The sequence below is a fragment of the Phodopus roborovskii genome, unplaced genomic scaffold, assembly GCF_943737965.1.
Source record: "Phodopus roborovskii unplaced genomic scaffold, PHOROB, whole genome shotgun sequence".
In the NCBI taxonomy this organism is placed as follows: domain Eukaryota; kingdom Metazoa; phylum Chordata; class Mammalia; order Rodentia; family Cricetidae; genus Phodopus; species Phodopus roborovskii.
In genome coordinates, this window is record NW_026125986.1 from 268993 (window position 1) to 294831 (window position 25839).

Sequence of the window (25839 nt, forward strand, 5' to 3'; positions counted from 1 at the left end):
ATCTCTTTCCAGGAATGATAAAAAGGATTTCCAGAGTGAAGGAAAATAAAAAATAAACCTATAAGTGAAATTTGATTGCTGTGTTGTCTAAAGAAAAAAGTTGAATTTGGCCATGGCATTTTATCACAGCAATAGAAACCCTAACTAAGAAAGGAGGTGAAGATTACACCTGCACGTGGGTATAAGAACAAATATTTAGAATGCTGGTTTGGAGGTTCTCCTCCAAGACTTATAGGCAGATGGCTAGGTTCCAGTACCACACATGATTCCCCTCTTATTGAGTGTGTGGTATTTATACTTAGAAAGCTGCTGCGCACTGCCAAGGTATGTGTGTCACTACCAAACCCTTGGGGTTACTGTGCCATGCTGGTCATTGCGGTTCATAGGTTGTCGGGACCCATAAAGTTGGCTCTGTTTCATCTTGGCTCAAGCTGAGTAGGAGTGTGGGCCGCTTCCCTTCTGAGGAAGCTTACAGGCTGTCTTTTGGTACAAAGAAAGTTAATTTTCAGGGAGGAGGCTTTGAGTTAGAACCAGATTGGACCCGCTGGGCCTAAGTCTGAAGTGCATGGTGATTTGAGCAATTGCAAGATATCTTCCATCTTTTGGAAGACAGTCCAGGGCAACAACAATGACCTACAATGTTCTGGGGAGACTTCTGGACAACCCTGAACAATAACTATAAGAGGGAATATCATGCCTGATTTGTTTTTTTTTTTTTTTTTTTTTTTTATGTTAGGTAGTGTATGATTCTTGCGGGGGAAGCATTGCCAGCCCACATGGGAAATTTTTATTTAAACTGTGTGTGTGTATTTCCACAGACTTAGTTGTACTGTGTGTATTTTTTGGTAAATAGTCCACAATATAATCCCTTATGACTTTTTCAAATATCCTGTTGTTTTACCCTTCTTCCCACTTCTATTCTATTTATCTTACTCTTTGGGTTCTAATTAGATGCCCCATTTCCCCATAGATCATTTGAATTCTGCTAATCCTCCATCTATTGCTCCCTAACCCCAACTCCTGCAATGGTCCCTTTTTCCTTTCCTGGTTCCTGCAGTCACTCCAGGTTATGTACTGACTTCTGAAGACTTGGAGTTAGGAACCTTAGGCGGGAGAAACATGAGACATTTATCTTTCTGAGTCTCAGTTACCTCACTTAATATAATCTTTTCTAGTTCCATCCATTTACCTGCAAATTTATTATTTCCTTTCTCTTTAAAGCTGAATAGCAGCTGATGAAGAAGCAGAGTTGGGAGCCCAGTCCCAAGTGATATTATCTGTGTGTGGATGGTGGTGGGAGTGCATAAGGCCTCAACCCCAGACAAAGAACTACAGATAACCACAAAATACTGAGTGAAAAAAAATAATCTTCCCTAGGGAAGAGCACATGAAAGGGTTATTACACACCAAATGGTCACCCCTGAAGAATATATGTATAAGTACCATTATACAGACTGAGTATGTTGTATTTAGGAATATATGTATATGCCATGAATTTGAAAGAGAGCAAGGGCGCTACACAACAGTGTTTGGAGGGAGGAGAGGGAAAAGCAAAATAATGTAATTATATTATAATCTCATAACATAAAAACAATATTTAACAAAAAAAATCAAATTGGATTTTAAGTTTGAACTCTATTGTTTGCCTGAAGTAATGTAACAAGCTTCTGAATTTCAGTTTTCTCGTTTGAAGAGAGCTAAAGCTTGTACTGCTTACTTTTTAGATTATATAATACATATGTATATGTGTAAGTGGAAAATCATACCATAATTGTTATTACCAATATCCCAAAAATGTTTAGATAATGAACCTAAAACAGTTTTAAGCAGTTAGCATTTATTTAATAGTATTAAACATACTAGGTACATACTCATCACATGTTAAGCATGCAAAAATTTTCAAATTTCAGTAACAGTGCTAAAACATTTGCAAAGATAAAATGCTCAGCAATCTTTGTAGAGAAAACACTGTAAGACACACACTTGATTTACTTAAGAGATACGAAGTGACTTATTTACAGCCTAAAGAGGCATTTGCTATTCAAATGGACATATTTGCTGGCAAGAAAGACAAGCATTAAGATTTCTGAAATGGGTTTAAATTTTTGTTCTCATTCGTATTTACCTATTTTCTATGCCAGACTTCTAAAGAAGGAAATGATAATTTTCCTAGTAATCAAACCATACTAGAAGATATAAGTAAATGGCATTCAATGTGAACCTACAAGGAATGTGAGTAAAAGGTGTTATTATGACAGCACCCATACACCGAATTTTTACATTTTCTCCAAACACATTTTATATTACACATAGAATAACATAGTAAATGTGATAAAATTGCATATTTTTTCAATCCTTATTATGCAATTGTCTGACACTATTTTACTCTGGTTAACTTCTTTTAATTGGAATACACTGTCAGCCCTTCCCTCCAACTATAAATTTGATGTTAATTTTTATAGAAAAGGCAACATAACAACCACTGTCACACTAGGAAGGTCCATGAATGCAGTCTCTATGTTAGGTAAAAGGAGACATGAGGTTGTGGAGTCCAGCCAGTCCCAGACACAAAAACCGCACGTCTTAAAATAAAGAAATACAAACACAAAAGAAGTCTGCCAGACGTGAGGGAAAAGATGAAAGAAATACGATTCCTTAAGTGCACAGATGTCCCTTATTCAGACGCAGAGAGAGTTCTTCAAAAAGTCGTGGCTATTTCATACGAATCTGGAAACGGGACAGACACGCGTCCGGATCCAGTCACAAGAGGCAGAATGCCTGCAATCGGTATGACTTGCCAGGACAGAGTCAAAGTGACATTCCTGTTTCCCTTGAGACCGTGTCCGTCGTCAAAGAAAAAGTACTTGCTTTTGACATCTTTCAGATCCAGCTTGGGGTTCTCGCCTCGCAGAAGGATCTTGTCCCAGAGGACCACCTGGTTCACAGCGTTGCTTTTGGTGGAGTATTCTGCCGAGAGGTAAAGGAAGAGCTGCTTGACGTTCCAGTCGAAAGTCTTCTCCAAGTCGGCAGAGATGTGGAACGTGATGAAGCCCAGGTCGCTTTTCTTCCGGGGTCCGGTGAAGTCTTCCACTTTTTTGAGCAGGATCCTGGAGATGTGCAGGCGCACTGGCGCGCTTCTGTCTTTGAAGGCGGTGGTGAGGATGCAGCCCAAGGTGAGCGCCGCCATGACGCTCAGCGTGAAGGCGAACAGCGAGTTGGCCCGCGACAGCAGGGTGTTCATCTTGCAGGATCAATCAGCGGCTCCCTCCACGCGGGCTCCACCGGCGCTCGTTCGCTCCTTCGCTCGCTCCCTCGCTCGCTCGCTCGGGCTCGCTCCCTCGCTGGGCAAGGCGTGCAGCCTGCTCGCGTTCCCTCTGCCTTCTGGCTCGCGCGGAATGCTGGGCGCGCGCGCACACGTCGCTGGAGCGCGCACCGCCCACCATGCCTTCCCCCCCCCCCCGCCCCCAAGTAACTGGTTAACCCCACAACCACTGTCTGCTGCTAGTCTAAGGCGCTTGGAGCATCTGATGGAAAACAGCAGCACCTTGTTGTCCCTGAGTGGCTCAATAAGCCCGGGTGCGGGGGGCGAGGGGAGAGCTGGGGGCTTGAGCTACCTCATCCCCCTACACACACACACACACACACACACACACACACATACACACACACACACACACTCACACACTCACGAGGGGAGAGCTGGGGGCTTGAGCTACCTCATCCCCGTACACACACACACACACACACACACACACACACACACACACACACACACACACACTTAGTGAAGGTCTGTCCCATCTGCCGCCCAAAGTCCTGTTCAGGAAACCCCCTCCTCTTTCAATGCACCCTGCTACATCATGGCTTCCATACATCCTAGTCCCTCCCCTGGCCTTCTGCAACAGGCTCCTGATGGCTATGCTCAAGTGCCTCCCCCTAGCCCATCCTGCCTCTCCCCAGTCCATTCTCTGCACAGAGACCAGCCATCACCTACAGGTCATGTCACTCCTCTACTAGGATCCTCCACACTCAAAGGACAGTCACAGTGTCAAAGGTGCAGCCCAGACTCTGAAACATAGTGTCTGAAACATGGCCTGTCTGTGCCTGGCTTCTTATCATTCAGGACTGGGTTCTAAAGCCACTCCAGGAAAGGCCTCCATTGACAACTCTGCATGTAATAATCCCTGTCTCCTGATTTCCACCCTAATAATTATTCTTTTAATCATAAATAACTACAACATTTCCCTTCCAATCAATTTATGTTCTTAGCCCCAGTTCCCCAATTTTTTATGACAGTTCAGTGACCCTGTCTATCCAGCTCTTTTTACTTTTTCCCAGTGCTTAACTCAGGCCTGTGCGTAAATCTGTCTAAATATTACTTAACTGAAGGAAATACTAGTTGGCACATTAGAACAGACTGAACAGACAGAAGAAGTGAGTAGCCATAACACCACATGTACAAGAATTCAAGCTATTTGAAGAGCTTGTAAAAACAAAACAAAACAAAACAAAACAAACCCCCGGAAACAAAAACCTACATTGCTTTTCAAACCTAAATGGATATCAGAATGAATTGGAGAAACTATTGAAAACATAGAGACTCCCCACTTCATGTCCCTGGTTTGATTTAGTAATTTTGGGGGGTGAGGGTGACCCACAAAATATCTTGCAGTTTAATAGATTTCTTCTGATAATTCTGATGAAAACTTCCTCCTTGGAACATTCCAGACCTAAACTGCTAACATTTGAGTACCACTAATTGTCACCCATGTAGAGTTTTTAGACAACTAGATGGTCTCTTTTGATATTATTCAAAGTACTCTGGTACTTCAATTTACTTGAGGTCACAGGGTGCCAAGAATATGAGTACACATTTGACCGAGGACTATTTCATGAGAAGACTCTCCTTTCCCACTGACTTATCTTTGTGTCTTTAAAAAATTGTCATTTAGATAGATATGGATCTATTTCTGAGTGATTTAGTTCTTCTGATTTAGTTTCTCAACTTGTCAATAGAACACTTTTTGATTACTATTAGTTTATTTCAAATCTTGAAATCAGGTAGGGTTTATTGTGTAGTTATTCTGTGTTGTCAAAAAATCTATGTCCATTGAGTTTTACTGAAAATGAGTATCAGCTTGCTAATTTTTATAAAAAATATTTAGAGTTTTATTGAAATTGCAGTGACTTTTTTTTTAAAGATGCAATGACATTTTAGTGGGAAAGCTAGTCTTGTCAAGAAGTAGTGCCAGGCAAGTGTGTGCTCACAGTAACAAATAGAAACGGCGCTCCAGCTACTGTACTACATTCAAGAAGTGTATTCCACAGGGATCATATATCTAAAAAGAGATCTCTAGCTACAATATTTCTATCAGAAAATACGGAAGATTAACCCTCTGCTCTTTTGTTTAGATACTAAAAGCACAAGTTCTAAATGAGAAATCATTAAATTGGACTTTTTTTTTCCACACTAAAAAGTTGAGTTATTTCAAAACTACTAAGGCAATATAAAGACAGGTTTCTAAGAGGAAATATTTCAAAACCTTAGTATTTAAGAGGACTAATAAGCAGAGTATACATTGTCACAAAAATAAATATGAAAAAAGCCATTTCATGGTTAAGAATTAATTCATATAAACTGCTCAAGGTTGATCTAGTCAATGCTCTAGTATGAATGGGGAGGGCCTCATAAGGCCCCAATCCTAGTTGGGAAGCTATGTGCAGCTGATGGCTGTAGGAGGAGAGAACATCAGTTTTTTTCCCCCCATAGGTGGTGCCCCTGACAGATTGCCATGCCATCGTAGACAGCCCTATATCCACTAATTAGACTCATATACTATACTAAACACACACACACACACACACACACACACACACACACACACACACACACACACGAAGTTGGGAGGAGGATGGGATGTGACAGACCTGAGAGGAGATAGAGGAGGGGGAAATGGGTGGATTTGATCAAAATACAATATATTCATGTATGAAGAAAAACATAGAATGAAAAGAATTACACAGACAAGTAGTGATGATAGATTAAAGTCAAGTAAATGATAAGATACTCAACACTGGTGTTAGAAAAGGGTCTGGGATTCCAAGAAAATGGCTAACACACATTCCAAAGTATTTGGTAAGGCAGTAGTTTTGCTTCTACAAAAGCATACCAAGCCTTTTATCAAGCAGGCAAGCAAGCCCAGTGGGGATCCTCCTGCCTTTTCTTTGTAAAACAAAGGAATCATGTGCCTCACTCTAGGTGGTCAGGGCTGCTTCTCACACTCTTAAACTGTTAGCAGCTCAAAACAGTACTGCTGATTAACGGAGTACTTTTCAGAACACCAGGCAACCTTGAGCACATATTTTGATTTCAAGAACTGCTGACCCTGTGGGAATTGAAATTTCTGCCAAATGGCTTTTTTTTTTTTTAAAAAAAACTTCTGTTTTGAAATGGAGTTTTGTTCTACTTAACCCTATAGTAGACAATACAGCACATTTTGTTTACATTTTCAGCACAATTAATCATTAAGGAAAAAATAAAAATGATCATCAATTAGCTATGCATTCTGAGAGCATAGCTAATATGAAAAAGATTGAGGCACTAGCAAGATTGTTAATTCTGAAACACATTTTTTGGGGGGGAGCAGGGTTTCAAGACAGGGTTTCTCTATATTGTTTTGGAGCCTGTGTGGAACTAGCTCTGTAGACCAGGCTGGTCTCGAACTCACAGAGATTCGCCTGCCTCTGCCTCCCAAGTGCTGGGACTAAAGGCGTACACTACCAATGCCCAGAAATTTTGGAATTCTTATACACTGCTAATGGGGACTAAAAACAATTGGACAAACACTTGGAAATACTTCTGTAGTCTTCTTACAGTGTTAATTTTCTGTCTACCAAATGATCTGGCCATTGAACGCTTAAGTATTATCATAGAGTTAAAATAAACACATTTGTGATTTCAATTAACTAAATTTTATTAACATGAAATCCATATTGACTATGTTAGTCAATTTTTGGTTTGCTCTACAGATTGTCTGAATCATTTAAAAAAGACTTACTGTGGCTTACAGTTTTAGATATTTCTTTCAGACTACAGTAATTTCTTTTTGTTATTTCTGGGCCTGAGGCAGAGAGCATGTTGAGAGATGGGGGGAGGGAAGGAAGAGAAGATAATGAGGAAAGGGAGGGGGGGAGAAGAAACACTACTCGAAAAAGATATAGCTCCTAAGGCATGATGCCCCAGTGACTTACTCCCTTGAGAAGTTTCCATCACTTCCCAATAACACCATCAATTTATGAATCCCTTAGTGTACAAATCTACTTCTTAGAATAGAGGCCTCTTGAGCCCTCTCAATCCAATCATTTGACCATTAATTAGTTCAGGAGAGAGCTTTAAATACTTGTGTATGGAGTATGAGCTCCTCATATCTAAACTATAACATTGACTAAAGTGATGTATATGGGACAGTCAGGGTATTTGATTTCTAGGAAGGCCACAAACTACAGAACTAAGTATATCTTAGGAAATAATAATAATAACAACAACATAACTATTTATGTCAACTTGGTTCTTATAGTGAATATATGTATAATTAGGAAAACTGAATTATGATTATTTCTTGTAATGTAAAATTATTGTACCTGATATGCCGTTTTAAAACAGTAATAAATTCCTGTTGTGTTCATAAATTCATTACAGACTATATTTTTTAATTAGAACTAGGGAAGAATACATATTGTGATCTTAAACGACTAGAAAGGCCTCACTTATACTATAGAGACACATGGTGGTCATGAATTATTATTTAGGCATCCAGAAATACATAGATAAATGTGCTGTAAACATGAATAACATCAATTTTCTTCACCATGTGAGCAATTCATCACTGTTTGATAACATAAGGCATCTCTCTGATGGCCCTCCAGGGGCTTATGAAACTAGGGGAAAGTCACTGCCTTTGAAAAATAAATTCTGTAACAGATTTTTTTTTACTAACATTAAGAGATATAATAGAATCTACAAAATTTCAATATAGGATGGGTGAAAACATGGCTACCAGGAAAAGAATCCAAATTAAGATTCAACAGTGCCATCAAATCAACTACATATTTCAACATCTATCTTGTTGTCAATCACTGATCTTTATTGTCAGAGAATACATGCAAATGTGTTGCGAATTCAAGTAAAACATCTTGCTCTTCCATTAATCATATATAATATAGGCATTGCATGTAGGTAAAAGGACCAGCCAAAGAAATTCACTTTGACTCTGACACCCCAGCCAACTCTGCCCCTAACCAACTGAAACATGAAACCAACCAATTTCTGAGACTCCTGACTCTGAACCCAGAGGCAATGAAAGAAGCCCACCAGGATCTGAAACCCGAGCCTGGGAAAAAAACACTTTAGCCTGAACCCAGAACCAAAAAAAACATCTTGACTTTGAAACCAGTGCCAAAGAAACACACTTTGTCCCTAGAATCAGAGCCAGTGAAAGAAATATGCCCTGCCCCTAATATTAGAGCCAAAAGGTTAAAAAGGGACCCGTGGGAAAACAAACAAACAACAAAACAAAACAAAAACAAAAACACAGTTTGCTCTGAAACCAGATCCAAATCTGACCCTGACCCACTAAAGTAACCAATCCCTGAGCAGGAAACCCAACCAATTCCTGAACAGGAAAACTCCCTGGAAAATCTCTGCCCCTATATAAGCAAGCCCCTCTGCCTTTTCAGTTGCTAGCTGTCCTTTTCCACCTGACAGAGGGAGCCATTCTCCTGGACTCCTCTTTCCCAAATAATTCTCTTTCTCAAAAGAGTCTTGGGGTACAGATCTTCATTTGCTGCTGCAGAATAGGATTTACTGAGACATTCCCTTAGGAGGACTGAGCATAGCTCAGAATAGAAGCAACTTGCCAGGATGTTCCCTTAGGGTGACTGAGCAAGGCTCATAAGAACAGAAGAAACATGATGGGACATTCCCTTTGAGAGCGGAGCTGTAGCAGAGAAATCTAACAACTTTCTGCAGGGTCTTCCCTTTCAGCAGAATGTAACTAAAGAAAGGCTTAGCTCTGTTAGGATGTTCCTTCCCTTAGGGGAACAGAGCAGAGCTCATCTGTAATGGCTCTCTCTAGGAGAGGAGCAGGATTGCTATACTCTGAAGGGAGACCATTCCCCACTGTACCCCAGCTTCAGATAGCCTGGCTTCTGGACAAGTCAGGAGACCTTTCTTTCCAGGGATGAGCTTTATCTTCCAGAGCTGTCCTATTGCAGCTCTACCCCTCCAGAATTTTCCTATTACAGCTCTAGGTAACTTGGCATCCTGTCAAGTCAGGAGACCTTTGCAGCTCCAGAGCTGTAACACTCACACTTGCTTACATTTTGGTGCTGAAACCCAGCACTCACATTTGCTTACATTATATATTTCAGATAATATATAACACACTTATATGCATATAACACACACATATATAGATATGTTCATGCATTTATATATATATATATATATATATATATATTTCACATAAGGAGGATCTCTCTTTGATGTATTGAAATGACTGCTACTACTAAGCATATTAAGCAGATGATATTAAGCAACCAAACCTAGCAACTAAACCTATAAATAATGAGATCAAAACAGTTTCTTTCTACTTTTGAACTTTTGTGTTCTCATAGAAGCTACCTCACCACATGCTTTTGTTCAGTTTCATGAAATCGCAGGTGGCAAGCATAATATTCCACTGAAGTTGAAAGCAGTGACTTATACTTGAGCACTGCTGCCCTTCTGATCTGGAGAGATGTCACTATCTCCAGCCTTAGATCTCACCTCCTTCAGACACACACTATGAACCTAGTAACCACCATGATTCATTAAGTTAATCCTTGACAGGCATCAAGGCAGTTACTGACCAGTGATGAATGGTGCTGAAAGTGTTAGAAATTAAGCAAGGCAAGTGCTTTCATGGCTTCATGGGCAGGCTCATGTATTAATGTACCTTCAAAATATCCCTTCATTGATTTTCCATTAAAACTCTATGGTGCAAGTTGAGCATGCTTAGAGGTATTTCTATATGTTACTTTAATCTTTTACATCTGTACTGTTCTGAGCTACAAGATGCATCTACTATATTTTCTTTTTATGTTATTAGCTTACCTGTATATGCTTAGTCATGTACTCCTTAACTGAGCATGTTTGGGAATGGGCCCACTTATGTGTATGTTTATATGTATATATCTTCACAAACATATGTGTTCTCCTGAATAAAACTTCCATGCTTCCTTTTACTCTGGACAAATGTGGCTTTGGAAATTATTTTGGTGCTCTCCTGGCCTGGTTGAGTTAGCAAATATGTTTTGATTATTGTTTGTCTTAGCTTTGCTTATTTTGGCTTTGCACTTAATCAACACATGAAATCCTTACATTCAATTACAAAACAGCCAAGTCCTGATTTAAAAAAAAATGTATGTTAAATGCATTTAAGATAGCCTCAGAGGCACCAAAATGTATTGGTGTCTCATCAAAGAAAGAAAATTAAGCACTTCTTCTGGGTTTACTGACAGGGAATGTCCTTCTGTATGCTGTGTATATATGTTTCTCTTCTTGGTTGCTGAGTAAAGCTGTTTCAGCCAATGGGCAGGCAAAAAAACATGTAGTATCCAAATTTTTGGCACAAATTTCAATATACAACCTGACGAAAGCTTAAAAAGTGATTCTGAATACAAAAGACCAGAATCAAGCAAGGATTCTTGGTAGCAGCGTTTTCTCAGGTGGGATCTCTTTGCTAGAGGCAAGCAGAGGCTTGGCTCCTGTAAGAGAGTCTTCCTGACAATGTTAGCAGTAAAAACCAGTGGTCTCTTTTAAGAGGCTATGTTACCAAACACCTAAATGGTGTTTAGGAGCAGCTAGTGGCATGCTTTAATGGTTACATGAACCTAGACACAGAGTTTTGGCAATAAACATGGCTTCCACAAGTACTTCTGCCATGAAGCTAGACTCTCAGGAAGCCAAGGAATGGGGCAGAGTCAGTCACTGCTTTAATCCAAGCCATGATGCTTAGCAGATAAGACTCATGTGGTCGGAAAAAGATAGATAAAAAAAAAAAAAATAAAGACTGATTCAGAGGGGAGAAAAACTTTTAAATGGTTTATAGTGTGTTTAAAAAATATACGTAGACTTAGGAGAGAAAAGATAAAGGATAGGGAAAGTCCTTAAAAAAGAAATAGAGTAGCTAGGCTTAGTGGTACATGCCTTTAATCCAAGCACTCGGGAGGCAGAGGCAGGCAGAGCTCTATGATTTCAAGGCCTTCCTGGTCTACAGAGTGAATTCAGGACAGCCAAAAATATACAGAGAAACCCTGTCTCAAAAAGATTAAAAATAAAAATAAAAGAACTAGAGTAATAAAAAAAAGATGTGTAAGTACAGACTCTAGATACTGTATGTTATTGTGTTGTGTTTGAATTGGTTGCTGAGGAAGGAGCAATAGCTGCTTAAAGACATTTGATTATAAATGCTGCTGGATTAATCCAACCTGTATATTTTTAAAATACCTGACTTCAAGTCTATGGACATGTTACTTTGGAAAAGAGGTTCTGCTTTTTTTTTTTTCCACAGAAGATGAAAAGTTGTTAATTCCTTCCAGAATAATATGGTTGGATCAAGCAAGAACCCCTGAAGCAGTGGCCCAGGTGATCCAACATCCAAAACAGCTATGTAGCTTTAGACTACTACAGCCAGGATTTGGCCATGGTTCTGGGTTTTCTCAGGATCCCCATGGATTGACAGTGCCCCCAAAAAGCAGGAAGCAGTTTGGAAAGAACTACACAAAAATTCCCAAATATTGCTTATAATTTTTTTCATTTAAATGGGGTTGATTATACATAGTTAATGATCACAGTCAATCTCTTTCTAAAAAAATGGAATATGATATAGAAATGAATACTTTACATTGATATGGATTTTAGTTTATTGATACAAATTTAAGGTCAGTTGTGTTATATGTATATTTCTACTCTTATTTAGGTATTGTGCTTATACAGCTCATTTAAAAATGTAATGTATAATTGAATACAGATTACAGTCACCTATAATAGTCAAAACTTATAGTTAACTTAGTTAGGTTTTATAGATATATTTCAAATAGATATGTATTCTTCAAAACCTTTCAAAAACCTACAGAATATAGCATTTAAAATGGTTTTTTAACTTAGGGCTTTTCATGACAATGAGACACAACTGCTCCTGGCAACACCAATTACATCAGAGGTGAAGATGGGCATTAAAGAAACTCATTATGGAGTTTGCCTTCAAAATGGCAGGAATAGCCATTTGGACAAGAAACTGTTCTTGCTTGGACTTCCTGACAGCACACTGTCCAATCTGGACAAGAAGGTTACAAAGAAAAGTGACTGCTGTACTTGCCAAGGGACAAGATGGTCCTTCAAGGTTACTGTTCCATCAAAAAGTCTGCCAGACATTCTTGGCCTATAGGCTGAAGAGGGATGCCCCAATGTTACAGAGAAACTTCAAGGCAGTGAGGTATCTCTGTCAATACTAGAGTTTATATATTATCCTTCTGGGGTCTTTGATGGAATTGAAGACAGATAATATGGTTATGATTTTCCTTCGTTATGATAAATGGTAAGTTACATATAAGACTTTAGACTCACAAAAAGGACAGATGATAGAATATTTTCTTTAAATTTTGCCAAATCTTAGTGGATTAAATATTGTTAACTATAGTTCTTAATTGAGAACAATTTTGTTATATATAATTTTACTATGTTAAAGTTAAAATTTTCCTTATTTATATAGAAAAGAGGAGATGATAGGGATGTCCTTCTGTATGCAGTGAATACATGTTTCTCTTAATGGTTGATGAATAAAGCTGTTTTGTCCAATGGACAGGCAGGATTTAGCCAGGTGGGATATCCAAACAGGGATAAAGGTAGTAGGTAAAGTCTGGGAAACACCATGTAGCTGCCAAGGAAGCAAGAGACCTAGGCATCACCAGTAAGCTAAGACAATGTGGACATACACAGATTAATAGAAATGGGTTAATAATTAAGAGAGAGAGCTAGCCAATAAGAAGCCTGAGCAACGGGGCAAAGAGTTTATAATTAATATAATTATAATTATAATGTGTGTGTTTATTGGCACTAAATGGCCAAGGGACTGGGCAGGGCAGAAACATCCATCCACAGTTTAGTTTGACCCAAAATGAACTCATGATTAAGGTCTACATTTCTCTCACTCTGCTATCTTCCTTCTGTCTGTAATTTGTCATATCTGGCTTATTTGTAATTTGTCTGTTGTGTATATCTGATCCATCCCTATTGCCTGTTTCTCTTGTGTAATGTCCCTAACAAAGGACTTTGTTCTGTATTTACTGAAAAGCACAGAAACATCACATAGAGAAAGAATGAGGGACACCTTACAGAAATCTTTAACAGAGTTTTACAAGGGGGGTTAAGTTAACTCCAACTGACTCCAAAAGTATTCAGTAAGGCAAAAATTTTGTTATGTTGTTTACATTTAATGATGCATATTTGTTATATAAGGACACTTTTGCTGGGCATTGGTGGTGCACGCCTTTAATCCCAGCACGTGGGAGGAAGAGGTAGGCAGATCTCTGTGAGTTCAAGTTCAGCCTGGTCTACAGAGCTAATTCCAGGACAGGCTCCAAAGCTACAGAGAAACCCTGTCTCAATAAATAAATAAATAAATAAATAAATAAATAAATAAATAAGTAGACACGTTTGACCTGTCTTCTGTTTTCAACAAATCACACACACACACACACACACACACACACACACACACACACACACACACACACAGATCTCTGGGTCAGGGGTATAGAAGAGTATATAGTTTAAGATTACAGCTGTCCATTAGCTTAGGGTATAAAAGCTGATTACATAGAAAATCCAAGGTTGATTCATTGTTCTCTTAAAGGCAGGTTAAACAATAAACAGAGAATAGCAAGATAACAGGCTTGGTCTTAAGTGACCTCAAGGTACAATTATTATCTTGGCTGTGAGCTCCAGCCAAAGTTCCAGTTTCTGAAGAGATGTTTTCATAAAATTGTATTGGCACATAAAAGGTACAGGGAGCATCTCTCCTAGGCCTTTTTCCCTCTACTTTTCTCGTGTCTCAAGCTCTCACAACAAATTTGAGGATTAAGAAGTGGCCTGGATTCATGAAGACAGGGTATGTGCTTGCTCCTGTCTCATTCCTGAAGATTTGAGCTGTTCTGTGAGTATTCTAATGTCCATTTCACAGAGTGGGGAAATTGGCTCAAAAAGAGTCTTAGCATCCCATGAACACCCTGCCTGTACATGGAAAGTAGGTTGAGGACACCCTGAAAAGGACTATCCCCCAGGTCTGTGATAGTTCCACGTTTCTCTACCTTAGGACACATTCAGCATCGAAGCTGAAAGCAGGAATTGTGGGATTTGGCTCCAGGGTCTTTGTCTCCACATTTTTCAAGGAGATTCAGCCCCCCACTGCAGGGATCTTGTACCCTTTGCTGAGTCTAAAATACAGGGAGATGGGCCCCTGCTTTTCCAACCAAGCCTTGGAAATTTCTGTTACAATATTGTAATTGAGGTCACCAGCAAGACAGAAGGTTTCTATGGCAACTGTGCTGTGCTTGTCCTTCCCATTAGAAATCCTTCCACACAGCTGTCTGCCTTTTGCATTTCTCTGAGAGAAAAACACTTCATTCTCCTGGCTACCACTTGAGAAATTACATTAGCTGGTGGAATTAAGACTGAGCAACATTCTCCAACTATGTTCATTATGATAAAGGAAAGGAAGTGTAATCTATCAACCATTTAGTTTGCATAAAATTATCAAGAAAATAATAATATCAATAACGATAAATTGACCTTGAAAGGGTATTACTAGTACTATGAAATTCAAGGATGCCACACACCATAGTAAATAATTAGCTGTCTAGGGCAGAAACCTGTGTCCGTGCTGGTGGTGGTAGCACTAAATTTGGAGGGCAGCTTGGGCTCTGTCTTTTGTTTTCCCTTCGAGACAGGGTTTCTCTGTGGGCTTTGTCTTACAGAGAAAAAAGTATGTCTATAGTCTTGTGGCTAAATGATCTAAGAATATAGAAAAACACCATTTCTATAATACATAGGCTATAAGAATTAGGCCTAGAACAAGTAGTCATTAATTAGGGTGATGCCTAGTCATTTCAAACATACATTGTTTATGCTGAGGAATAATTTTCCTCTGTTCCTGACATTTTCTTCCACACAGAAGGGAACCGATGAATAACATACACATTGCCTCTCCAATACTTTTTCATGGCAGAGAGAATTTGCCTGATTGGAGAGTTTGGAAAGAGAAATGTATTGTTCAGCATAGGTCCCCTTCTTTCACAAATATTGGTAACAGACTGACACTGTTTCCATTCTGCCTTCAGCTCTACAGCTCTACTGTTCCATGTCTTTCTGGTTCTCACAGTTCATAATTCTTACTTCAAAGTACCCAACAGACAAATGAAGAACAATAACATGGATAGTCATAGGAGCAAGCAGCTTTAAGGTACTTCCTGAAGTATAAATTACTACTGTGAGTACGTAATTCAAGAAGAATTGAAGAATGTGATGTAGGGCTGCTGGTATACAGGATTCTTGTTGCTTGGAGAAAGTACACAGGGCTGCAATGTATATTTATGTTGCTATCTGGTGAAGGAATTCTGTCCTTGCCAGGAGCCATCCTTGTTAGAAGAAACAAATATTTCAGAATACCTTTGAGACAACACTTTTCAGAGTGATTACTCAATGTTTGGAATGAATGCTTAATAAGCCAACTTTTGTGTTTCTCTTTGAGAATGGTTTTTGACAATATTCCCTCAGTGCCTTAATTTGTGAGACTGCAATGGGCACTCATCTTACTAAATTAGATTCCATATGTTTTAAGAGTAGCTAGAAATTTGTGTATTGTGAAAATTAACTTTATAAATCACTTCAAAAAAGAATTGATAAAGTGTTCAGAAATCTGTATAGTCCCATAAACCTACACATAGATTACAGTTAAAATGATAATAACACTTTGTCAAGCCCCAAAAGATAAGATAATTCATCTAGCAAGACCACATCTCCCAAGCCTCCCCCAAAATACCAACAACCGGTAGCCAAATATGCAAACGTCTGAAACTTATAATAAGTATCCAGCAGGGGATTACTTCTGTAGGCATCTTCTAGAGGCTCAGCTATCACTCTTGCCTGGAGCCCACTGGTTATGCATAAAGCCATCCATATTTTGGGTTGTCAGATTAAAATAAAAGTGAACACCAAATACCTCATCATTACTTTTTTGTGTGTTTCTTTTTGTATAAGAGATTTGTTTAGTACAAGATGAAGATAAAATTGAGTTGCTGAGTATGGTGTCACACAACATTAATCCAAGAATTTAGGAATCAGAGGCAGGGAGATTTCTGTGAGTTTGAGGCCAGCCTGATCTACAAAGTGAATATGTATATACTTTTCCAAGAAGATTGTTCTCTATAATGAGATTGCGCCTCATGCAATCAGAGGCTTGGAATGAAAATACTTGACCTTCCCTAATAAGAAAAAAAATTTCATTGCAGATGGCATTCAGTCTTGAACTAGAACCTTATTTGTTAATTTTTAAAAAATTAAAATGTAATTACTTCATTTCTCCTTTTCCCCCTCAATCTAATCCTTCCCATTACTACAATTTCTCATTCTCAAATTCATGGCTTCTTTTTCTTCTTTATTATTTCACATATATGTATACATATATAAATTCAACCTGCTCAGCCCATATAGTTTTGTGTACTCATGAGCACACACACACACACACACACACACACACACACTCCCTCTCTCATCAGGAGAATATCAGAGAATTCAATGATGCAGAACAATTCTGTCGAAGTGGGTGACGTTTCTCCAGCCCATTTCCATGGCATAACTCTATAAATATTTAGAATCTCAGCAAGATACTGTGAGCAAGAAACAAATCCACAAACGTCTATCTTTTAGGACAAAGTGTGTGGGGATGCTGGTAAGGCTGCCGCTATAAGGACTACCAACCTGAGACTTCGTTTCCTTTACTTCTGGGTCTGAATTTAGGAAATTTGACCCAGTGATACGTAAATTCAGGAAGGCACAAAAATGCAAAACACACATACACACACACACACCAAATTTTAATGTTTCAGTTATTCTCCTAACTGCTTATCTTGAGCCTCATATATTTATGTGAGCCTATAGACAGCTACATGGTCTCTACCCCTAAACTGTGCTATTGCCTAGGTTGTACACTTTGAAAATGCCATCCATATAGCATTAATAGTGGGAAATATCAGAACACTTTAAATAGCATGAAATTCAGAAAATGATATGTGCTATCCATGGGACAGGATTCTAGGAGGTATAAAAATAAATTACAATGAATTAATGATAGATGGGGCTATGGTACCATGTTTCCTGTCAGATTAACAACGATTTGTTATTTCCAAGGTATAGAGAAACATTTTCATTTCATATTGTTAACAATATGCATTAATAATTGTCTTGGTTAGGGTTAGGGTTACTAATGCTGTGATGAAACACTATGAAAAAAAGCAGCTTGGAGAAGGAAGGCTTTATTTGGCTTAGACTCCCATATCACAGTTCATCACAGAAGGAAGTCCGGACAGGAACTTGAACATGGCAGGAATCCTGACACCATTGAGGGGCGCTTCTTATTGGCTTGTTCCTCATGGCTTGTTAAGTCTGCTTTCTTATAGAAGCTAGGATCACCAAACCAGGGGTGCCACCACCCACCATGGGCTGGGCCCTCCCTCATCAATCACTAATTAAGAAATTGCCTTATGAGCTTGCATGCAGCCCAGCCTTACGGAGGCATTTTCTCAACTGAAGCTCTTTCCTCTCCGATGACCCTAGCTTGGGTTGAGTTGACATAAAGCTATGCAGCAGAGTAATATTTAATCAGACCTGTATTATATATTGTATGGATTTCATGGTGTTAAAATATTTCATGGTGTTGAGAAATTATTAAAGGAAATATAACTTTATATACAATGGCAAAGATATTAAACTATAGGGTATAATTTAAAAACAGTAACATAGCTAAAATTTTCAAAAGGAATAAGAACTTTGTATTTTTCTTTCCCTTAAAACACTGATCTGGTTTAATGTGAATTGAATGTTGGCTTATATATTTTAAATAATGTCTTTATATATTTTAATACTCCTTAATGACTGCCTTGATAAATGGCAGTTGGATTTTTTTTATGTCACCTTATGCTTACCCATGTTTTAAAACACTTTAATTTTTATTACAAGAATACAGGTAAACTTATTAGCATTCATATGCTAAAAAATAATTTATTTAAAATCTAAAGTAATCAGATTGTTGAATATAAGGTTATTTTAGAAATGTAGTTATGTGCAACGTGCAAATAGATCATAATGAAGGTAAAGGTGGGTTACAGATATCACACATGTCCAGGACTTTTTCTTCTTTTTGCTCATATACATATCCAGCAATCTATTCAGTACTCTAAGCATAAAAATAAACAATGTCATATTGTTTATCTCATATAGAGTTTTCTCTTTGTGATGGTGAAAAGATGGACTTTCTGTCTTATGAGTCTTTGGACTCCGATTGCAAATGGTTCTATTTCCAACCAGCCTTCCAGAAAATTCTGAAAGGTTGTTGGGCTGCAGCTTCTCCTTTCACATCTTCCATTTAGTTCAAGTGTTTGCCACAAGGTGGCACCAGAGCACCCCATTATAAACTGTCAGCTAAGAAGCTTCTACAATGTACAGAAAAACATGACGTCACTCTTAAAACCAGTTTTAAAAAAGGATGACTCCGATTCTTTTAGAGGACATAAAAAACTGTATTATGTGTATGAGAAGTGGACGTAGCTCCTTGGAAAGGTGGTAGGAGGAATTCTAGGAAACCTGCATAGAGTAGGGTAATACAGGGTGAGGATCTGTTCTCTGGGAGGACCTGCTCTACAGTATGGGCACCTTTATTTATACTGAGATAGGAAAGACATAAATCAGTGAGTACCAGTAAGGCTTGAGGTCATCGACAAATGAAATGGCTTTAATACATAAAGTTTTCAGAAAGATCTAGAAACACAGTAAATGAACCTCTTTATCTCATTTGCTACTCTGTGTAAAAAGAAAGTCTTTCTCCTTAACAGAAAAGGAAAGAGGCTCTTTAAACCCTTTCACAGCCTGCTCTCTAGTCTCATGACCTCCACAGCCCCTCCACACACCTAAGATCCTCGTGTAAGAGCAAACAAGAAACTCTGAATTACTTTGTCTAATATGATACTTTGCTGATCCATCCATTTTCTTGAAAATTTCAGGGAGGGGATAATGGCGAGGGTAACAGAATGCAGAGCAGATGAAAGTAACAAAGGCACTACTTATGGGAAGGAGGGTATACGTGCAAAGTGGGAGGTGGGAAGATTGAAGAGGAGGACCAACAAAGCTATATGTGATAATCAAACCCATTATGTGCTAGCTTAAAATAATAAAGAAAAAAGAGGAAAGAAAAATGGAGGTGGATGTTGCCTGGGCAACAAGAGTAGGGACTGCAACTGAGAAGCTGTTTGGAGCTTGGCACCAAGCTATTAGGCAGGTTTCTTGGATTTGTTGGGATAAAGAAAAAAAATCCTTTGGTATCTATCAGTGTCTGGACATTTAAAGCTTCAGTTAGGGACATTAGAGATCCTTAGGGGATAACTCCCCTTTTTAGTAGTCAGAATATATCTCTACTATCCTGGATTCCACTAAAGTATATTAAGTGGAACGAGTTTCCTAGCATGTTTCTCTCTGAACTCTCCAAAAACAAGGAATATTTAATAGGCATCAGACACCCTTCTATTTATCCATCTAGTTTATCCAGCAATGACTCCAGAGGGGAGAGAAGGTGAGAGACAATGTGAAACTGCCCAGCACTCAAGCTCTATAGTGTCCAGTGGGATTCGGTATAAAACCAGAGTAACAGGCACATTTGGCTCAGGGTATTGGGAGCATCTGCAGAATTTGCTGTTGCTCATTAAAACACAGAAAATAAGAAAATGAGTATGTGCATCTTAATAGCTCTAATAGAATATATGCATGCAAAGGGGCTCATTTTAGTAGCCTTAATTGAAAAACACACATGGGTGAAGATGTGTTTCAGTAGCTCTCATTGAAAATATACATGAAAGGAAGCGCATTTATTAGCACATGCTCAAGTCACATGTCATAATATTAATGACTATTTGTTCTTCTTTACCCCTCCCAATAGGTCAAATACACAACAAAAAATTCATATTTTATGTGGTGATTTGTACTTGTGAAATACAGCGAAAATAACATTTCTTAAGAACAAGCCTTCAAATTCTTGTTAATGAGTATTACCAGGCAGGAATGAGGTTATTATAATCACAAAAGGGTTTGAATAAGTTTCAACTGTGATGTGTGAATAAATTTCAACATGCAATGATTCATATTTTAATGTGACAATTTAAAATTGTTGAAATTTTTACAAGTCTTTTATATGTGATGTATCTCATACAGAGCAATGTTCCCATGAGTTTTAATTCTGGTTTACAACTGGTACATATTTCTTTAGAAATTATGAAAAATGCAGTTAATTTCAGGCACACATAGTCAGCAATGATACTAATCATTAATTTGAGAGTATCATGTCTTATAGTCTTGATACTATGTTCTCTATGCATGCAGACATAATGCAAATTCATTGTATGTGGCTCCCACTTCTCTTGGTGCTCAATATTTGCCAGATGGCATGAAATAAATTATTGAGTCACCTCAAATTTATAGTGAACTGTATCTTACTCTCTGTCCTTCATTACTGAGACAAGGGAGATAAAGAAAATACTCTGCTGTATGATGGGTAATGCTAGGAAGATTGAGAAATGGAATTTGGCTATACTGATTTAGATTACCAAATTGAAAAGTTATAGTTGTCTTAAAGATAAAATATTAGAGAAAATGTTAGGCAAACTTCCTTTATAAATAGTAAACCTTTGCTTATGTGTGATAATAGCACCTACTAAAATGTTTATAATGAGTTAATTCAGTATCTGTGAGTGAGTGAGGCCAGAAACAACCTTTAATTAACATTTGATAACTAGTTAATTTAGTAGTGTTTAGAGTAAGCTGAGATTAACAGAGGCAGGAAAGAATCTGGATTCACTGAAATGTGAGGAAAAATATTTGTGTAATATTTATTTAACATGAAAATGATAAATTAAGTTCTAGTAGGCTTGCTGTGAAGATATAAGTGCTCTACCATTTGTAGATGTTGATGGTACCACAGGGGCTTCCCAATTTACTCTTGTAAGATTACAATATAAGAGTATATTTGTGCTTTGCAAAATGTAATTATGAACTAAATATTCAGTTTTGACCTTAGAAAGCTAGTGTGAACAGAAGCTTCTAATTACAAAACAAAATAAAAATGCCAAAAAGAAAAAAAAAAGAAAATACTCTGGTGAGATTAGTCATCTCACCCTTGATAAATATGATAAATATGATTCACAGAGGGAGATTGAAGAATATACAATTATGAAATGAAGTTTTCTTTAAGAGTATTAATTTCATAGCTCTCTGTGCCTTTATCTAAAATACTTAACAGGCAGATAAATCGGTTTAAATGATGAGGTAAAAGATACTAGTTTGGATTGTTAGATTTTATTTTTTATCTTAGCTTTGACTTGGAGGTTATTGAAACATTTATTTGTGACTGATTGATTAGCAAACAATTAATGAAAACTAAGGACTTGAATTTTTTTCTTATTTAAATTTTTTGGGTAATTTTATGTGTATGATAGCTTTGCCTGACTGTATATAAGTGTACTGTGTGCCTGCCTGGGTACTGCACAGGTCAGAAGAGGGTACAGGATCCTTTGAAACTGGAGTTATTGATGGCTACGAGACACCATGTGGGTGCAGGGAACTAAGCCTGATGCTCTTAACTGCTGAGTCATCTCTAGGTTCAGTCTCTTACTACCTTTTACTTTTCAGTTTCTCACTTATAAATAATTTATTGCAATCATACCTCCCACGTTACCTTCTTTTATTGCTCCCATTCCTACTGAGTTGGTTCTTCTTCCCAACTAGCTCTCCTCCTACTTTAGAATTTATTTTTGTTTATGTTCCAGTCTTAGGCTTGTGTTTACAGCAGCTTTGTGTTCATAACTCCAACTGCAATATCCATATTACAGATTTTTATAGGACTACTCCTCATCTTTCAGCTCTTTATAGTCTTTTGATCCCTTCTTTTGCAATGGACTCCCTAATCTTAGCACTTGGACAAGTTATGGATCTCTGCTTTCACTGTCACTCACTGATAACAGAAGGTTGTCTGATAAAGACTGAGAGCTTCATAATCCTATGAGTATAAATATAAGCATGTAGAAGGCAGTTTAATTACATGTCCAGCTAGCAAAACATCAGTAATAGATCCCCCATAAGACCCATGATTTCTGTAGCTATAGAATTTTAGCCAGGTTTACATTCATTATCGGGTATGTATTCCCTCCTATGGATTGGGCTTCAGATCTAATCAGAAAGTGGTTAGTGACCCCTAGAATAATTGTGCCTGTATTGCACCAGTGGTCATATCTTGCCCGGAAAGTTAATATTGTGACACACAGGGTTCACAGATAGGTTAAATCATTGATAAATTTTCCTCTGTCAACCTAATTTTGATTTTTATTAACTCTTTATTTGTGAACCCATTTCCAATTCTGGAGTAGTACACTTAACTAGAAAAAGTATCATATAAAGCAATGTTATGTGCCCAGAGCTGCTCAAATGTTTTCTATAGTAATCTCTTAATCTGTATTTTCAACATGGTCCTTCATTTTTACATGGCAGCATATTCCTAACTTCAGTAATTTATTGTTTGGATGGATGGTGGAATAATAATAATAGAGAATAATAAAGTCATGAACACTTGGAGAACACATGGAATATGAATTCCTTTTTTTAGAACTTGTAACAATCGCATAACAGTTTTCAGGGTAAAATCCAAATCTTACTCATCCCAAGTCCATATTCTTAACCACTGTTTCAGTATTGAATATTGTTATATGTAAAGATAGAAGAGCAATGAATAATAATGGCTCAGCTAGATTGAAAACAGGTGTCAACAAAACTGTATCCTATCAATCACCATAGATTCTGAGCTGAATTTTTCTATTTGTTGGCCACAGCATTGTTTCCTATACATAGGACTCAATTGCAAATTCCTTCAGCTTGTCACACTAGGAAGAAATCAAGAGTCAAAAAAATATCTGGTGGAATAAAAGGCATAGTGCATGAACAAACTTTACTTCTTGCTTATTTCCAAATGTCATCAGTTTCAATTTTTCTGTCCTATGAGATACAGGAATTGTGTCTTAAAAGAAAAACAAAAAACCCAATTTCTTCTGTAAGAGTCTATCTCAATGAAACAATGCAGAAACATGGAAATGGTAGCATAAGAACACTGTTTTTTTCTGGCAGAACAATTACTGACAGTGAAATACTATTAGAATGTATATGTTCTCCAATAAGATAGTGATTGAATATAGCGCATCTATATCCTGACATATGTAAGAGAAATAAGCGATTGTAATGAAGACAGGGGCCTTTTTGCTACAGGATCTAGCTGGGAAGATGGCAGGGAAGACACCTGAGCTGACCTTGGAGCAGCCACCCCATGGTGCATTCAACCAAGAAGCTGAGTGGGTGTCTCAGTCGGATTTGAGATGAACTGGACAGCACTATGGAGCTTCAAAGAATGGTTGCTGATGCAGATACGCCCCCTCCCTCCAAGAAGCCTTCTGTGTGGCAACTGCTATGTTTGCTGATGGCATCTTCAACTGGTGCCCGGCTCTGCCCTTTTCTACTTTGCCAGCAAATTGGTGCACAAGGCCATGTGTTCCAATGTGTCTGAACTAATCAGAACCACCTCTGGATAACACTGGACTTATTCCAAGAGAGGCTGCTTGTCTGGATCGAACACCAGAGTGACTAGAACGGCCTACTCTAGTGCTTCGGGATCCCCAAATGGCAGACAGTGGTCATTTTTGTGTCTGGAGTTCTTATTGCCTCACTCACCATCTGGAAGAAGATGGGCTGAGGCCGCCCACTGTCTTAGACTGTGTCTCTTTATTAATTATAGCGGTTTTTTCTGGGATGAATGGGGGTAGGGGACAGGCATTTTTCTTATTTTTGTAATTTTTGGGAGGGATGGTAATTGCGTCCTGGAGAGGAGAAATAAACCTCAGGTCCACTTTGAAAAAAAATGACTGAAATATATTAAAAAACACCCAATATAGAAATAGCAACAACTACTGCAGATAATAAAAATATAGACTAATTTAACTTCCTTTCAAGGACTTTGGGAAGGAAATTTGTTGTTTTAAAATTGAAAATATTGCAAAAGAATTTAGCACTCATGCTACCCTTGCTAGCCTAACACACTTCTCTATTAGTAATGACTAGAGTAATTTTTAGTAGAAATTCAGCTAATGAATATCAAATAAATCATAGAATTAGAACATCAAGTATGAGATGTCTCTGTAAGAAGGGTTTGGCTCAAAGTGCAATCCCCACCCCCCATTTCTGCCCAATGGTGTTCATGCTGCAGTTCAGAATTCTGTCACAAGATGGCACCAATGAACCCCATTATCAGGAAATATACAGCCCTGTTTTAACTATACATGACTTGGAAGCGGGAGGACTATTTGCCAGCAAAAAAGAATCAGTGAGAGGTGAGAAGAAAAAGAGGGGAAGAATAGTAAACAGTCAAACATAAGCAAAGGTACAAAGATACATATGTATATCAAGTATATTCATTATTTTCTGTTTAAAAGAATGATTGAAAAACAAAAATAAATCACATACAATTGTACAAGGATAAAAATAGCTCAATTATTACCTAGCTCTTAACTTTAGATGCAGAATAATGCTAGCACTGTTCAAAAGTACCTTTAATGAGTGTAAACTCATTTCAGCACATCCATGGCATGAAATATCAGGTAGCTCCATCCTTCATTGGCAGTAGCATGTAAAAAGGTATTCTTCAGTGCATGGCAGGAAGGAGGTGATAGAGAATTGATGGGGGGTGTCAAATAAGAGGTCTTGGTAGCTTTGTTCACTGTCCCAGAGAGGGTTTGACTGAGATGGGGTAGAAGACAACCTGGGAAGTCTGTACAGACACGGGTGACTGTTGTATGGTGATTTTCTTTCCCTCTTGTCATAAAAAGATGCCATATTCGACTTTGTCTCGGTAGCCATGACAACCAGAGCAGAACAATACATTGCTAGCCAGTCTTTTGATGATGATAATGGAGCTATTGGCATTCCCTAGGGAGGATCTGGAGACCCTGGGCTGGGATTGTAAGCATAATCCTTCCCCTAGTAGCAAGTTATTTTAGAAGATACTAGAGTATTTAAAATAAATAAAAGGCTGTTTAGAAGCAGGGTTTCATGATGCAGCTTCTATGAGGTCCACCATCCCTGACTGGGTGGGATATTTGCCTTGAAAGTAACCCCTAACCTATGCTTTGGAAGAAAGCCTAACACACTCATTGGTCTCATCAAGTTTTGTTTTGGTGAAATTGCTCTTCAATTCCTCATACCTAGGCTCTCAGGTAGTCATGGCTACTTCAGGTAAGGGTTCAGCTCAGACAGCAACGTGCAATATCAATTATTTCTAAGAAAATGTCAAGTGGGCACTAAGGTCAACTTGGAGAGGTTTCTACTGGGAAAATATGAAACAATTTGTGGATCAAAACATATAATGATAACAACAGGATAATTCC

At 38.1% G+C, this 25839-nt stretch overlaps 1 protein-coding gene and 1 pseudogene across 1 annotated transcript; one reads left to right on the plus strand and one right to left on the minus strand.

The window, feature by feature from the left end:
• Nucleotides 1–2667: 2667 nt before the first annotated feature.
• On the minus strand, nucleotides 2668–3292 carry LOC127218230 (signal peptidase complex subunit 3). The gene has a single exon (XM_051179257.1). It carries the CDS (start codon nucleotides 3239–3241, stop codon nucleotides 2699–2701), a length of 543 nt encoding a protein of 180 aa, XP_051035214.1. The 5' UTR covers nucleotides 3242–3292; the 3' UTR covers nucleotides 2668–2698.
• Nucleotides 3293–23644: 20352 nt separating this feature from the next.
• On the plus strand, nucleotides 23645–25385 carry LOC127218238 (apoptosis regulator BAX-like; annotated as a pseudogene).
• Nucleotides 25386–25839: the final 454 nt, after the last annotated feature.

What these genes read in the sequence shown, in the direction of transcription:
- LOC127218230 (XM_051179257.1), bottom strand. Translation starts at nt 3,241, where the DNA reads ATGAACACCCTGCTGTCGCGGGCCAACTCGCTGTTCGCCTTCACGCTG.